The sequence below is a fragment of the Arachis stenosperma genome, chromosome 6 (assembly GCF_014773155.1).
Source record: "Arachis stenosperma cultivar V10309 chromosome 6, arast.V10309.gnm1.PFL2, whole genome shotgun sequence".
Taxonomy (NCBI): domain Eukaryota; kingdom Viridiplantae; phylum Streptophyta; class Magnoliopsida; order Fabales; family Fabaceae; genus Arachis; species Arachis stenosperma.
In genome coordinates this window covers 1,585,529-1,599,495 of record NC_080382.1, presented here as the reverse complement: position 1 = coordinate 1,599,495, position 13,967 = coordinate 1,585,529, and the positions used below count along the sequence as shown (strand labels likewise).

Sequence of the window (13,967 nt, the reverse complement as noted above, 5' to 3'; positions counted from 1 at the left end):
CCGCCATCAATACCAAAATCACAACAAACAGAGCACCACCGCCATTATCTAAAAAATTGCAGGTTTTCACAATTATTATAATAAATCAGAGAGAGAAAGCTTGGAACACGTAAATCACACAACACCAAATCACAATCAGCGTCTCTCTTCTGCTTCTTTGTTCATTTCGTTTATCTCTTCGTTCTTCCGACTGATTCTTCAGTTGTTCACAACATGGCCACCGCTTCAGGTACCTTTTTCCTTTCATTCAATTTCGATCCCTTTTCTCGTGAATTCTCGTACCCTAGGGTTTATGCTATCGGCTCTTAATAGTTTGAGCGTTTGCAGTATTTGTTTACTTTTCTGTAGCTAATTGTTTCGGAAAAAATAAAATTTCTTCAGTCCTATTGGGATTTTCCATTCGTTTTTTTTTTTTTTTTGGGGGGGGGGGGGAGAGTGATTTTCTGTGGAGGTTTGAGAAGAGAGGGGGGAGGTGGCGTTGTAATGTTCTTTCATATCTGGGCAAGTATTGAGATTGAAAAATCAGAGATGCTCCAATTCAAAGCTTAATTTTTTGGCCGTTAGTGAATTTTCTTGCAATACTTATATAATTTATTTCTTTTTTGGGTGGGGCGGATTGCAGTGGCATTCAAGTCCAGGGAGGACCATCGCAAACAGATTGAGTTAGAGGAAGCACGTAAAGCTGGGCTTGCCCCAGCTGAGGTGGATGAAGATGGTAAAGAAATTAACCCTCACATTCCCCAGTATATGTCATCTGCACCTTGGTATCTTAACGCTGAGAGACCTGTAAGTATTATTTTTTATTTATTTATTTATTTTAAATCTGCAGGAAATTTTGGTATTCGAGACATTATTCATGTATAATGGACTTGTTATTCTGAATTGTACTTTCTTTGCCTTTGTAGAGTTTAAAACATCAAAGGAAGTGGAAATCCGATCCCAATTACACCAAATCATGGTATGATAGAGGTGCTAAAATTTTCCAGGCTGACAAGTACAGGAAAGGTGCATGTGAAAAGTAAGTAATCTATCTATCACTCTAGTGTGTTTTTGTTGTGTGTCTTGATGTAAATGTTCTCATTGACTATCTTCTCGGTGGGATCATGAATTTTAGTACCCTTTGCATAAGCATTGGCTCTTCTTTTATTTACTTTTTCTGGTCATTTTCTTATAGTGGATTGACTTATTGCTTAATATTAATTTTATTGTTTAGCTGTGGAGCTATGACACATGATGCTAAGTCATGCATGGAAAGACCAAGGAGAGTGGGAGCAAAATGGACAAACAAGCACATAGCCCCTGATGAAAAGATAGAAACTTTTGAGCTTGACTATGATGGCAAACGGGACAGGTGGAATGGGTATGATGCTTCAACTTATGCTCGAGTCATTGAGAGGTATGAAGCTAGAGATGAAGCTCGAAAGAAGTACTTAAAGGAACAACAGCTTAAGAAGTTGGAGAAGAGCAACCAAAATGGGGAGGAGGATGCTGCAAGTGATGAGGATGAAGAGGAAGATGACCTAAGGGTAGATGAAGCAAAGGTTGATGAAAGCAAACAAATGGACTTTGCAAAGGTTGAGAAGCGTGTGCGTACAACAGGTGGTGGAAGTACAGGAACTGTGAGGTAATTCCTAGGTTCCATCCTTTTCGATAATCTAGGGCCACAATAATTGGTCCTGCATCACTTTCATGGTTTATCTTAGATGAATTGGGGCTGAAATATATTTTTTAGGAACCTGCGTATTCGAGAGGATACTGCCAAATACCTTCTCAATCTTGAAGTCAATTCTGCACACTACGATCCCAAGACCAGGTCTATGCGTGAAGATCCTCTTCCGGATGCAGATCCAAATGAGAAGTTTTATGGGGTAAGAATCTAGAATCTGAATTTATAGAAACCTCTCTTGTTTTTATGTTGTATGTATGCTAATCTTGTATATGATTAAATCTACTATTTTTCTGTAGGGTGATAACCAATATAGAAATAGTGGTCAAGCTCTAGAATTTAAGGAATTAAACATCCATGCTTGGGAAGCATTTGACAAGGGGCAAGATGTTCACATGCAAGCAGCTCCATCACAAGCTGAATTGCTCTATAAGAATTTTAAGGTCATGAAGGAGAAACTGAAATCTCAAACAAAGGACACCATTGTAGAGAAGTATGGCAATGCAGCTGATGAGGACAAACTTCCAAGAGAACTCCTTCTTGGTCAAAGTGAGAGGCAAGTCGAGTATGATCGAGCTGGTAGAATTATCAAGGGACAGGTAAATTTTGCATTATAAACCATAAATTTTTATTGCCGAACTTTAAAATTCTACTTCTAAACCTTTAAAAATAATGCTTGCTTTTGTATTGTTTTAAAATACACTCTCACATATATATCGCTTCTTGTTTAGTGACGTCATGTCTCTTTTGATTATGTATTTATTTTATAATTGACGCTGTCAACAGGAGGCTGCACTTCCTAGAAGCAAGTATGAGGAGGATGTTTACATTAACAACCATACTACTGTTTGGGGCTCATGGTGGAGGGATCACCAATGGGGCTATAAGTGCTGCAAGCAGACCATACGTAATAGCTATTGCACTGGTGCTGCCGGTATAGAGGCTGCTGAGGCTGCAAGTGATCTTATGAAGGCTAATATTGCCCGTAAGGAGGCTGCTGCAGGTTTGTACACTGACATACACCAGACCTAGATTTAATTTTGCTTCTATCCTCATTTTTCCTTTTCTATTGCCATCTTTTTGTCTCTGTTTGATGCGTTTGTTCATATTTGACATTCTCTTAATTGAATTTGATCTTTTTTGTATAACTGTGTAGAGGATCCTACACCTACAGAGGAGAAAAAGCTTGCTACATGGGGAACTGATGTCCCTGATGATCTAGTCCTGGATGACAAGTTGCTAGCTGAGGCCCTCAAAAAGGTAAATGCAAGTCTCTTATTCATATTTCTAATTCTTCAATGTTTATGTTTTCTTCCTTCTGTAGAATGAGTTATTTGTGTTGTCCTGATAAAGGTTATTGACCTAAACCATGAATGGAGTCACCCACTAGTTTAGACTCCGAATTTTCTCACATAAAAGAAGGGGATCTGTTAGGCGTTTTTATTCTTCCCCTATTTGGGGATTTGGGTCTGTCCAGGTGAAAATTTTCAAAAATGTAGATTAGTGTTTTATCTTGGTGCCTGATTTGTTAAGTTTGGTTTTACAGGAGGATCAAAGGAAGAGAGAAGAGAAAGATGAGAGGAAGCGTAAATATAATGTCAGATGGAATGATGAGGTATGATTATTTTAAGATTCCATTGGATAAGAATTGCGTTTATAAAAATACATTGCCCCCTTTTGCATATATATAAATATTCTTAATGTTATAGGTTACGGCTGAGGATATGGAGGCATACAGGATGAAGAGAGTACACCATGATGATCCAATGAAAGACTTCCTGAACTGAACTTGCAGAGGGAAAAAGAAATCTGTGCCTCCTTGCGATAAGTCTGCACAGGTCCTCACTGCATCATGGATTTGGCAGATGGGATTATCAAACGCTTTATAGACATCTTTCCGCCATCACTGGCTACTGGGAAAGAGGGGTGCAAGAGAAGATATTGGGGTTCTGGGCATGCATATTGAATTGGGTACTAGACTGTAATATTATATTATGCTTGAATGTATATGTTTGTTGCTTTCTGAATCCCAAGCTCAATAAATTTGTTTCAGAACTTGACATCTTTGACAACCAATTTTGCTATGGTCGCCCTGACTTCATATGTTAGCATCCTCTTCATACCTTGATAGGCGCTGCAAAACTGTATATGTTCCCCCGGCCACTTGACAAAGGTTTTGTAAAGTGATGGAAACAGTTGTACTGTCCTGAATGTTTCATGTTTCAGAGAGATTTCCCAAACTTATTCTCAGATATTATAAAAATTGATATCCTTATGTTTCCAGTGAGTATAGGTTAGTTTCTATGCTCGTGTTCTTTTGTTATATTTTTCAGTGATCCAAAAGAAAAGAAGTTGCTTGAGCAATAATTGATATAGAATGAAGAAAAATTATAATATTTGAGGTTACAGTTTACCAGGATGAAACAAATTCTTGTGATACAACGCAAATTTTTTTTCTTTACAAACTCTGCTATAATATCAAACGACTATCCAATAATATGATGATGAAAGTTCGTAAAATGGTGGAAAGATTGAACACTGCTGCCCCGTTGATTCTTATAAAGAAAAATTCAATTGGAACAATATATTTAATTGTTTACCACTGATCCTAAGGTTTGAGAGGGCGTTCCAACGTCCTCTGTTACAAAAGGTCGGAGTTACTCCAGTGCTGAGTAATAGTTATTTACAACGAGAGTTGGGTATTGGTGATATTCGAACTGAATGAAACAGGTGGTAAAATTACACCTTTCAAAGTTGTGTTGAATCTGTGAGTCGATCGGAGACCTGAATTTTTGTCTTTTGAGCTTCAATTATGATTGCTGTGATTTCACATCAACAAAAACTAGAACTAAGTTCAAGAAGTATCATCTCTTTCACTCAGAATTGATGCCCTTTGGTATCTCAGTTTATCGATTTCTCTTCCCAGATAATCCAATGTTGTGTCCGTAACATGGTTAGGAGGACATCCAGCATCCAACATCATTTTCAAGAACTTATATGCATCCTTCAACCGTCCTGCCTTGCTGTGAATTTCAATTAATATATTATATGTGACAACATCGGGATTTATCCCACTACTCTTCATTTGCTCAAAGAACTTGTTCGCCTCATCAATCCGGCCTGCCTTTCCCAGAGCATTGATAAATGTGTTATACATAACAACGTCGAGATAGCCACCTTGCTTCAGCAGCCTATCAAGAACAGCACTGGCCAGATCTGCTCTTCCCATCTTTCCTAAGCTTTGAATTATCATATTATATGTTGCTATGTCAGTTGGGCAAAGATTTTCTCCCATTTGGTTCAGGATAGCCCAAGCTTCAGTGAAATAACCTCTTTTGACAAATGAGCTCATCATAGAATTAAAAGTGTAACTCACAGGATCCACACCTGCATCAGTGAAAATTTCAAATAACTTGCAAGCTAAGCTCAACTTTCCCTTGGCCAGGAATATAGACAAGAAAGTATTCACCATATCAATATCAAAAGAATCTGGCCCCTTTTCTTGAACTCTTTGCGCACGACAAGGAGTAAACAACTGGGAAGTGCTGAGCGAGGACTCGGCCAATTTATCCATGTGTGGAGACGACGACCACTCATCAATTTTGTTACCGGAACTCTCCTTGTCTTGAAAACTCGAACCGTGCTGTGAATCAAGGGTGGCGTCCTGAGCATTAGTTATGAAGCTCATGACATCACTAAAGTCTCCTTTGGAAGGGAACATTGGCGAATAATCGTCTCTCTTGCTCTTTGGGTTCTTCAAAGAAGCCTCCATTCCAGCTTTCCACTTGAGAACACTAAGCACCAGATCACTCTCCCTCACATGCCTCATAAGCCTGTCCGTCCAGTCCCAGCAACCATGTCTATGAATGCTAATCAAGAGCGATGTTATCGTAACCAGATCAACAACAAAACCTCTGCTTTCCATCTCTTCCACCAATTGTAGTGCCTCCTCAAGTTGACCCTCTCGACAAAATTGCAGCACAATGATACTGTAAGTAACACCATCAACGAACTGGCCTTTCTTCTTGAGGTCGCAGAAGAGAGTATACGCGGCTTCAGCTCTCCCATTTTTAAGCAATCCATCAACCAGAATATTATACGTCCAGCAAGATGCCTTCACGCCTTGTTCGATCATTTTCTCGAACAGTTGGCAGGCCTCTGTAAGCTTCCTGGCCTTGAAGAGTCCATCAAGCATAGAATTATAAACAACCGTATCAGGTCGAAATCCATTATTCTGCATCTCATTGAAAATCAGGGTGGCATTATGTACTCTGTAAGTCTTGGAACAACCCTGAACAAGGATCCTATAAGTGAACTCGTCAGGTTCATGGCCAGATCCTTCTTTGAGCTCTTGAAACACTTTAAGTGCATCATTGACTCTGCCTACCTTACAAAGCACACTGATGAGACTGTTATACGTGCACAAATCAGGTCCAACAGAAGAACAAGCATGGCTGCCGGAACCATAATCCAACGACTCCTTCTCCTTCTCCTTCTCCTTCAACTTCATCTCCTTGAAGAGGGTCAAAGAAGCACCAAGATCACCCCAACAACCAAATGCATAGATGCAAATGTTGTAGCCCCAAGTATCAAAAGCAAAACCTTTCTTCTCTCTAAGTCTATCAAAAACTTGTTTGAACTCCAGCTTCATTCCTGCTTTCCTAAGAGAAACCAACAACTCATTGGCTGTATTGGAATCAAAACCATCATCGGTGGAATCAAGAAGCTTGAAGAAGATGGACAAAGCCAGCGGCACTTGGTTCTTCCTAACGAGAGCAACGAGAACAGAGTTGTAGATTTGAGGCTGGAGGTTGCCGCCAAGATCTTGCAAGTAATCCAAGAGTTGCAGAGCCAAATCAAATTTGGCGGAGAGGATGGAGGCGTCGAGGAGAAGCTTGAAGGAGCGGGAATCGAGAAGGAGGGAGTCTTGTTTGAGGGAGTGGAGGAGGGCGGGGACATGGTGGAGGTGGGCGGGGTGGGAGAGAGTGCGGAAGAGGGAGGAGTAGGCGGCGGCGGAGGGGGGAGGGGCGGAGGAATGGGAACGAGACCAGAGGAAGAAATGGAGCTTGTTGGAAGGGTGGAGGGAGGGGTTGGAGAGGACGTTGAGGACGATGGAATGAGTGAGTTTGAGAGAGGGAGGAAGGTTGCGTGTTCCTCCTGATTCTGAGAGAGCTTTGGTGATGGAGGCCACAGTGAGAATGTCTCCCAGTTTTTTTGATGCACGGTTTCTTTGCCACAAATCCACCATGGTTGGTTTCTACTTTTTAATTTTTGCTCTAATAAAGGATTAAAGTCGTTTTATTTTATTTGCACATATTATTTTTGGAGTGTTGAAGGATGAGCAAATATATGCTCAGAGATTCTCTTTAAACTTTGCTCTGTACACTATAATTTTCTTATTTAAAAAAATAAAATAAAATACAATAATGTTTAATTTATTACAATTTTCACTCTAATATATTTCATAAATTTAAGAGAAAATTCATGTTAATTTTTTAAAATCAATAGTTAATTTTTTATTTTGGACTTTAATTATCTCTAGTCCCAAAATTATAATCCTAGCAACTCCAAAACTCCTATTTCGATTCCAACCACTCTAACCCACCATCCCCCATCCCCTCAAGTTAAAAACACAAACTCTTACACCATCACCACTACCTTTGCCTCGCCTTCACCTCCGCCTCGCCTTCCTCTCTCGACACCTCTACATCTGTTATTGCTCCCTGCTCTTCAATCGGCTCTCCATCTCGAGATTTGTTGACTTTTTATTAATTATAAAAGTTCTTCGCTGGTGAAGGCAAGTGGTGGTAGTGGAGTGGGGCAAAAGATGTGGTGTTGAGGGGCACGGCCGGACGGGGACATGATGGGTTAGGATAATCACTGGGGTTGGATTTTGAGATTGGAAATTTGAGTCTGAAATTAAGAGTTTTGAAACATTGAGTGTATAAGATATTTTAAAAACTTATTAAATATATTAGAAATAAAATTGAAACAAATTGAACATCAAAAATATTTTTTTAGATTTTTAGAATGCATGAAGACAAAATAGACTTTACCTTTTTTTTTTCTTATTTTGTGAAAAGAATATATAATACTTGTTAACAATAGTAACATTTCAACGGATACAACCCGTGCGCACATGGGGTACTCTGCAAGTTGGCTCAACGCCTCAACCATACAAAAACTTTAAAAGGCAGCAAAAATGTGAAAAGCTACAGCTAACACTAAATGAGGGTTTGCATGCCTTGCTGTTGCATCTCTCTTAGTCTCCACATTAGGTAGATACCATCTTCTCCACCTTCATCTTGCTCCATTTGTTGCAAAGCCCAAGCATTTATTACAGTGTGGATCGTGTCCTATTAAACAGCCGGAAGTGTAAAACATAGTTAACCACCTGACAAGCAATGTTTCATTCACTAGCAAAAGAGGAAAACTGTTATACATAAATGTCGCACATAGTTAGCCTCATCAGGAAAACCAACAGAAAAGACCCTCAACGCCCCCACACAGATTCATGTAAACTAGATTTGTATGATTATTAAAAGGGAAAAGAAGCCAAACACGGGCAAACCGCAATGTAACATAATTTTATTTCTTTGCGTAAAGTATATTTTTTTGTCCCTAACATTTGTGATTTTCTTCAAAAATACCCTTGAAGTTTAATTGTATTCAATGTTGTCCCTAACATTTTCGATTTGTATCCAAATTACCCTTGGATGTTAGCTCCATTGGAAATGTTGGGGATAAAATTGAAAATGTTTAGGGATATTTTTGAAACAAATCGAAAACGTTAAGGACAAAATTGAATGAATCGAAAATGTTAAGGACAAAATTGAATAAAATTAAACGTTAGGGGTATTTTTGAAAAAAAATACAAACCTTAGGAACAAAAAGTATACTATCCTATTTCTTTTTACTGATTTTGATATCAGTGTTGATATATTTAAGAAGACCAGCAGCATCTCCACATTGTAGCTACTGAAATACAATTAACTTTTGTTTATAAAAGGAAAAAAACAAAACACATTTACCTTGCCTCCCTCTGTAATTGCTCCATTCCTGTCTCGTACACAATAGATTTGCTGTGTTTGAAACTGAAAAACATTGAACGAATAATCAGAATAACATCATCTCTGCAGAATAAGAATAAATTGACAAAAAAATTTGTAAGATATGATGATTACATGCGGAAAAGGATCAGTTACATACCGTCACAATGATTACTGGAGATGATCCCATCATCTTTGTCTCTCTATACTCTACATCAGATACATGCAGGATCTGCAGGGAGAGTTAAATTTAAAATAAAATACCACACCCTAATAGCGACAAGCACCTTAAACAAGCCCAGGCTGTGGAATAACTATCAAAAGATCACACAAAATAAAATACATAACTATAATCTTAATGTGATTTGTAAAGATGCGTTGCCTGCAAATTTTGAGATAACAGGAGTGTTGTAAATGCTTAACTTAGACAACCTAATCAATGAGAAATATTTAACACAATTGCACCATTTGAGAAATACTATAATGTGACCAGAGATAACCCAGTAATCACATTTCATTTTTATCATTGAAGTGAAGATGTGATAAAATAGAAATAACTAAGAACTTATTAAGGGATGGAAAAATAGAAACTGTCCGATAAGACAAGACGGACACAACTTTACATAGATCTAAGGAAAGTCCTGCTTCTTTAAACTTTACTCCCAACACATTCAGCTGTACCTATTAGTTACTCATATATGAAGGAAGCAAGGCAACCTATGTCAAAGACACGTAATTTACCTAGTTCATCAGAATCGTTGCTCAAGCAAATTTTGTTTAAAGTAATTTCAACAGAGGAACTTTATTTTCACTTAACCTTACAAAATAATTTGTAAGACTTAACCCTACCAAATTTAACACAACATTGAAGAAATAAAATGAAAGGCAAAGACCTTTCTTATTAGGAAAAAAGAGACAAACACTTTAGCAAACCCCAACATGGTAGAATTTCATATTGAATAAGAAATGCAATTGAAAAGAAAGCAATAAGAAATTTTCAAGAAATCTGCAAACTTACCTTGTTATCAAAGAAGATACCATGGCTTTGGTAGGCAGTGTGCTCTGCTTTGCAACGTTCAATCAGCTCAGGGCTACAGTACTTCTTCAGGGTTTCAACATCTCCCTATACCATAGCATATATAATTAAAATCTGACTTGGAAACCATTAATGCTTCCACCTTCTTCCCCTTCTTTAGCCAAATTCTCCAGCATAAATAATTGCTTAGAACTTTACTTTCTAAATCAGTGAGATTCAAATCCTCACATTGGATACAACAATTGTTTTTTCTTTTTCAAGATATTCTTTGAACATATCAAGATTTAACAAAGGTTTACGTTCTTGAAACCCACTACATAAAAGACCATCAATAAACCACATGTCACACCACAGGAAACATTTTTCTTTTCAGAAAATTACTAATAGAGAGGGCTTGTAACGGATGGTTGAAGATTACTACTAAGGTAACACAAAAAATAATTAAGAAATTTATACACTGTCCAATTATCTATAACCTACGACTCAAATCTCGAACTCCAACGCAGAATTGTTTCTCTGACCATCATGTCCAATACAATGAATTCTCATCTTCATCATGTATTCCCTTTCTTACGATTGATGCGAAGGAAGCAATTGAGCACATGGCTTGGAACAAAGAATATTCATTTAAGTTACAAAGAGGATACTGAAGATTGGTTTTAAAAGAAAATTGCATGATAAGTGATGAGCTGAAAAAGTGACAGCTGTTGCTTATTAGAATGTGATAGCAAATAGGCAAAGCACCATTCCAAGTCTTAAGCATAGAATCTTAAACATAGATTTATCTTGTGCAAAACAAGGAACCATTGACATGTGCATTACACATAAAATATAATACATTTCCAACATTCTGGCTCAAGCTTAGCAGTTAGCACTAACCTTGATATAAGCATTGAGAACCGGTTTTATTGCTTCCTGCACTTCCTCCATAAATTCGGGTAAGGAAAAATACCTAACTCAGGTAATCAAAATAAAAGAAAGAGATGTCAAGGAATATAAAAATCAAATTTAAGCCTAAGAGAAAAAAAAAACAAATGGCATGAGGGCCTACGGATCCCGTTGACGTATTTCCTTGTTTGAAAGCGCAACATCTGACTCTTGAAACAAACCATCATTGATACTGTAAAATGAGAGTGGAAAATTATGGCAATATACTAAAACCAGACAAATGCACTATGCATTACTATTTACAGAAAAATGTCACTTGGTAATAAAAAGAAAATGTAGAGGAACTAAGATATACTCCTGTATTTTATGAATAATGCGGCTGTCGCTGGTTTCATATCGTTCCCGCAAGTCCTCTACTATCTGTCAATTAGACATGTGAAATATGAACCCTATATAAGATGAGTTTTAAGTCAAATGAAAGAATAATGCATTATTTTGCAGGACACCAGCAATTATGGGTGCAATCATAGCCAAATACATAACTCATTATAAAACAAAGTGACAGGTTAAAAAATTAGCTGGTAGAATAAAGAAACTTACTTCTTGAGAGAGAGAGAGAGAGAGAGAGAGAGAGAGAGAGAGAGAGAGAGAGAGAGAGAGAGAGTGTGAAACATACCTCTTGGCCTTTTGTCTTCACTGGGTCACTATATTTAATGAATCGCTTGGATACAGGATGGGCTTTAACCTAAAGGAATATGTAGAAAAAATAACTTAATAATGGAGAAGTTTCGAAGACTATCCAAATATCAAATCACAAGAATTTTTAACTGAGTTACCTTGTCCTTGAACTCATCAAACTTCTTACTCCACCAAGATTGCTTAGAAGGCACAACAACAAGTTCTGTTCTATCACTTCTTTCCCCAGGCGATGCAAAAGGAACACGCCTTCTCTTGGTTGAATTACTACTCAGCTCTTCTCTTATAACGTCATAACCTTTCTTGGCTATGTCTACGAACTTTGCTTCCTTTAATTTTTGGAAAGCAGCAGAAACATTTGGGGGGATGGTTGACTTAAATTTGCCAAAAGTAGAATCTGAAGAATTACTTGACTCAAAGGTTTTGCTTTGCTCTTCCTTAGGTGATGCTTTTGAACCTTGATTTGCATTATCATTTTGCTCCGCTGAAGAACTAGTTGATCCAGAAGAATCCTGCTTTCCAATCCCAAAAGTCTCTTTCACCTAATGTACACATAAATAAGATCAATAATCCTTCAATTGTAAATCACATTTATGAGTGTATTTGTAAATCATGAAACAAACCTCCTCAGTTGCCACTGAAATCTTCTCTTTTACATTGGAAGAAACCTGAACAAGTATAATTATTAATCAAATTCCAGGTAACACATCAGGTTATTCAGAGCAGATCAAGGGGATCATCAGTTCCCAACCAGATGTGTAAAATAATTGATTTGGAAGAATCAAAAGTTTTTGCTGCACAAGATAACCAGCAAAGAATTTGGGCAACGACAGCAGTACTATGCCCAATAACAGCACCATTTTAAACCATTAAATACTTCAATTTGCATCCAGATCAGTGTAGGGTCGTTTAGAAGCTTTTCTATATTACACGCTACAGTGCATATTTGTTCTATAGTAGGGTTAGCCTGGCGTTTTTCCAATATTTCCAATAATGAAAGACGACCATAAACTGTACCTTCTTTGCAGCAGCTTCAGCTTCAGTCCACACTCCATCCACCTTTTTGTACAGCTGCTCAGTTTTCTGCTTTGTTCTGCGTTCACCATTTCATCATCTCAGGCCCTCCATTGAAGTTCCGAGCAAGCCTTGACATACAAGGGTATGTCTCAACCTATTAATAACTAAATTCGAAGCTTATTATTACATTATGGCGACCACAATGCTAAACTTACCTTTCTTTCAACTCTTCTTTTACCCCTTTCAGCTCGCCCGCTTTTTGCTTCAACTCCTTAACAGACTGCTGGAACTCTGGGTTTCTAGAATTGTCAAACAAACAAAACATATGCAGCAGGTAGTAAGACTCATGAGTGCAATGAAAGGCAACCTCAGAAAAATCAAGAGAACATGATATACAAGAACGGCAATGAGCCCATGAAATGCAGAAACAGGCATTTCAAACTCAACCTATGTTGTCTCCAACTATGAACAATCTTGCTATTCTTGCCGTTTGTTTCAGGAAGATGATTTATATGCCTAATCTAGTAAGCTTCATATTCACACCATATGCATATCAGCAGCAGCAACTAGTAAAAGTAATAACACTCAAGAGTTAACTTAATCATAAACTCAACTTGTTAAACTCGCTTTAAGAACCTAAACTCGCAAGGAATTGATAACCTAGAATAGATTTTCATTTCGGGAACTATCAAGAATCAATCTCCCAAGGTTCCAATTTGATTACAAGAGGAAAATGCAGAAAGCAAGTAGATGGAGTGTGGTGGGAAAAGAGCAATACCTCTCAGCTTCACCTTTAATTTTCTTAGAGAACTCATCGAAGACACTGTACCTACGAACATTCTCACCCCTCTCTGCCAGAAGCAGACGCAACCTCGCACTCGAACCCTGTCGTGCCCCCAAAAAATAAATAAATAAATACACAAATAAATAAAAATAAACAAATTACAGCTAAAACCCTCAGTAACACAAAAAAAAAAAAGAAGAAACGAAACGAATTTTGGATTAAAAAGAAGGAAAAAGAAGAATGAAAGGGAATAAAGAACCTGGTTTGGTGTGAATGGAAGAAAAAGTGATCGCTTGGAGAGTAACAAATCACGTAGCAGCTTTCTGCTTGCCATTGGACTTGGTAATTTTATTTATTTTTCTGGTTGTTTGGAGTGTTGTTCGGAGCTGCAGTTGCGTATTGTAGAATGAATGAAGGAATGAAGTTCTTGGGGAAAAAGAAAAGAAAATTGGGGAGATTGGAGGCGAAAGAAACACGTAAGATTCTCTCTCTTCTTGTTATGGGCTTAGGGTTAGAGCGTTTAATTTCATCCTAGTTTGGACGGGCCCAATTGTCCTTAGTATACCAAAAAAAATTATCTTGTCCTAATTATTAATGAATTAGACCATGAATTATGCCCATGGAGATTGTAAAATGTTCGGTTGGAATGGGATGGTACATATTTCTTTATCTTCTTCAATGGTTTCCAATTTTAATCTTTTATATTAAATAACTGATAATTAGATTCATATCTTTAAAAAATTCTAGAATAAATAAACAAAAATATAAAAAAGACAAAAATATATTCAAAATATTAGAAAATAATATGATAAATTCTATAGATTATTTTCA

The 13,967-nt window shown here is 37.4% G+C and overlaps 3 protein-coding genes across 4 annotated transcripts; 1 reads left to right on the top strand and 2 right to left on the bottom strand.

Moving 5' to 3' along the window:
* Nucleotides 1–29: 29 nt before the first annotated feature.
* LOC130933437 (pre-mRNA-splicing factor SLU7-like) lies at nucleotides 30–3,941 on the top strand. 2 transcript variants are annotated; one of them, XR_009067723.1, is made up of 11 exons: nucleotides 30–229; nucleotides 623–786; nucleotides 906–1,018; nucleotides 1,214–1,624; nucleotides 1,733–1,868; nucleotides 1,966–2,265; nucleotides 2,453–2,669; nucleotides 2,823–2,926; nucleotides 3,213–3,281; nucleotides 3,376–3,637; nucleotides 3,720–3,941. XR_009067723.1 is itself a non-coding variant. In XM_057863051.1 (10 exons), exons 1-10 carry the CDS (start codon nucleotides 214–216, stop codon nucleotides 3,451–3,453), a joined length of 1,608 nt encoding a protein of 535 aa, XP_057719034.1. In that variant the 5' UTR covers nucleotides 30–213; the 3' UTR covers nucleotides 3,454–3,906. The 2 variants fall into 2 exon arrangements, 1 of the variants encoding a protein (XP_057719034.1); XM_057863051.1 differs by having other exon boundaries at nucleotides 3,376–3,906.
* A 106-nt stretch (nucleotides 3,942–4,047) lies between these two features.
* On the bottom strand, nucleotides 4,048–6,914 carry LOC130932438 (pentatricopeptide repeat-containing protein At4g01570-like). Its single transcript, XM_057861763.1, has one exon. It carries the CDS (start codon nucleotides 6,912–6,914, stop codon nucleotides 4,521–4,523), a length of 2,394 nt encoding a protein of 797 aa, XP_057717746.1. The 3' UTR covers nucleotides 4,048–4,520.
* Nucleotides 6,915–7,709: 795 nt separating this feature from the next.
* On the bottom strand, nucleotides 7,710–13,617 carry LOC130935620 (mitochondrial import inner membrane translocase subunit TIM44-2-like). The gene is made up of 14 exons (XM_057865448.1): nucleotides 13,396–13,617; nucleotides 13,131–13,237; nucleotides 12,568–12,651; nucleotides 12,353–12,428; nucleotides 11,959–12,003; nucleotides 11,476–11,877; nucleotides 11,316–11,384; nucleotides 10,995–11,059; nucleotides 10,803–10,871; nucleotides 10,631–10,703; nucleotides 9,734–9,838; nucleotides 8,876–8,947; nucleotides 8,698–8,760; nucleotides 7,710–8,022 (listed from the first exon to the last, which is right to left on the bottom strand). The coding sequence occupies exons 1-14, from the start codon at nucleotides 13,468–13,470 to the stop codon at nucleotides 7,891–7,893; spliced, it is 1,437 nt and encodes a 478-aa protein (XP_057721431.1). The 5' UTR covers nucleotides 13,471–13,617; the 3' UTR covers nucleotides 7,710–7,890.
* Nucleotides 13,618–13,967: the final 350 nt, after the last annotated feature.

Coding starts and splice junctions, on each gene's coding strand:
- LOC130933437 (XM_057863051.1), top strand. Junction 1,869..1,965: donor CAAATGAGAAGTTTTATGGG/GTAAGAATCTAG, acceptor ATTTTTCTGTAG/GGTGATAACCAATATAGAAA. Junction 2,927..3,212: donor TAGCTGAGGCCCTCAAAAAG/GTAAATGCAAGT, acceptor TTGGTTTTACAG/GAGGATCAAAGGAAGAGAGA.
- LOC130935620 (XM_057865448.1), bottom strand. CDS start 13,470: ATGGCAAGCAGAAAGCTGCTACGTGATTTGTTACTCTCCAAGCGATCA. Junction 10,704..10,802: donor GAAATACGTCAACGGGATCC/GTAGGCCCTCAT, acceptor TACCTGAGTTAG/GTATTTTTCCTTACCCGAAT. Junction 8,023..8,697: donor CAATTACAGAGGGAGGCAAG/GTAAATGTGTTT, acceptor GCTGTTTAATAG/GACACGATCCACACTGTAAT.
- LOC130932438 (XM_057861763.1), bottom strand. CDS start 6,914: ATGGTGGATTTGTGGCAAAGAAACCGTGCATCAAAAAAACTGGGAGAC.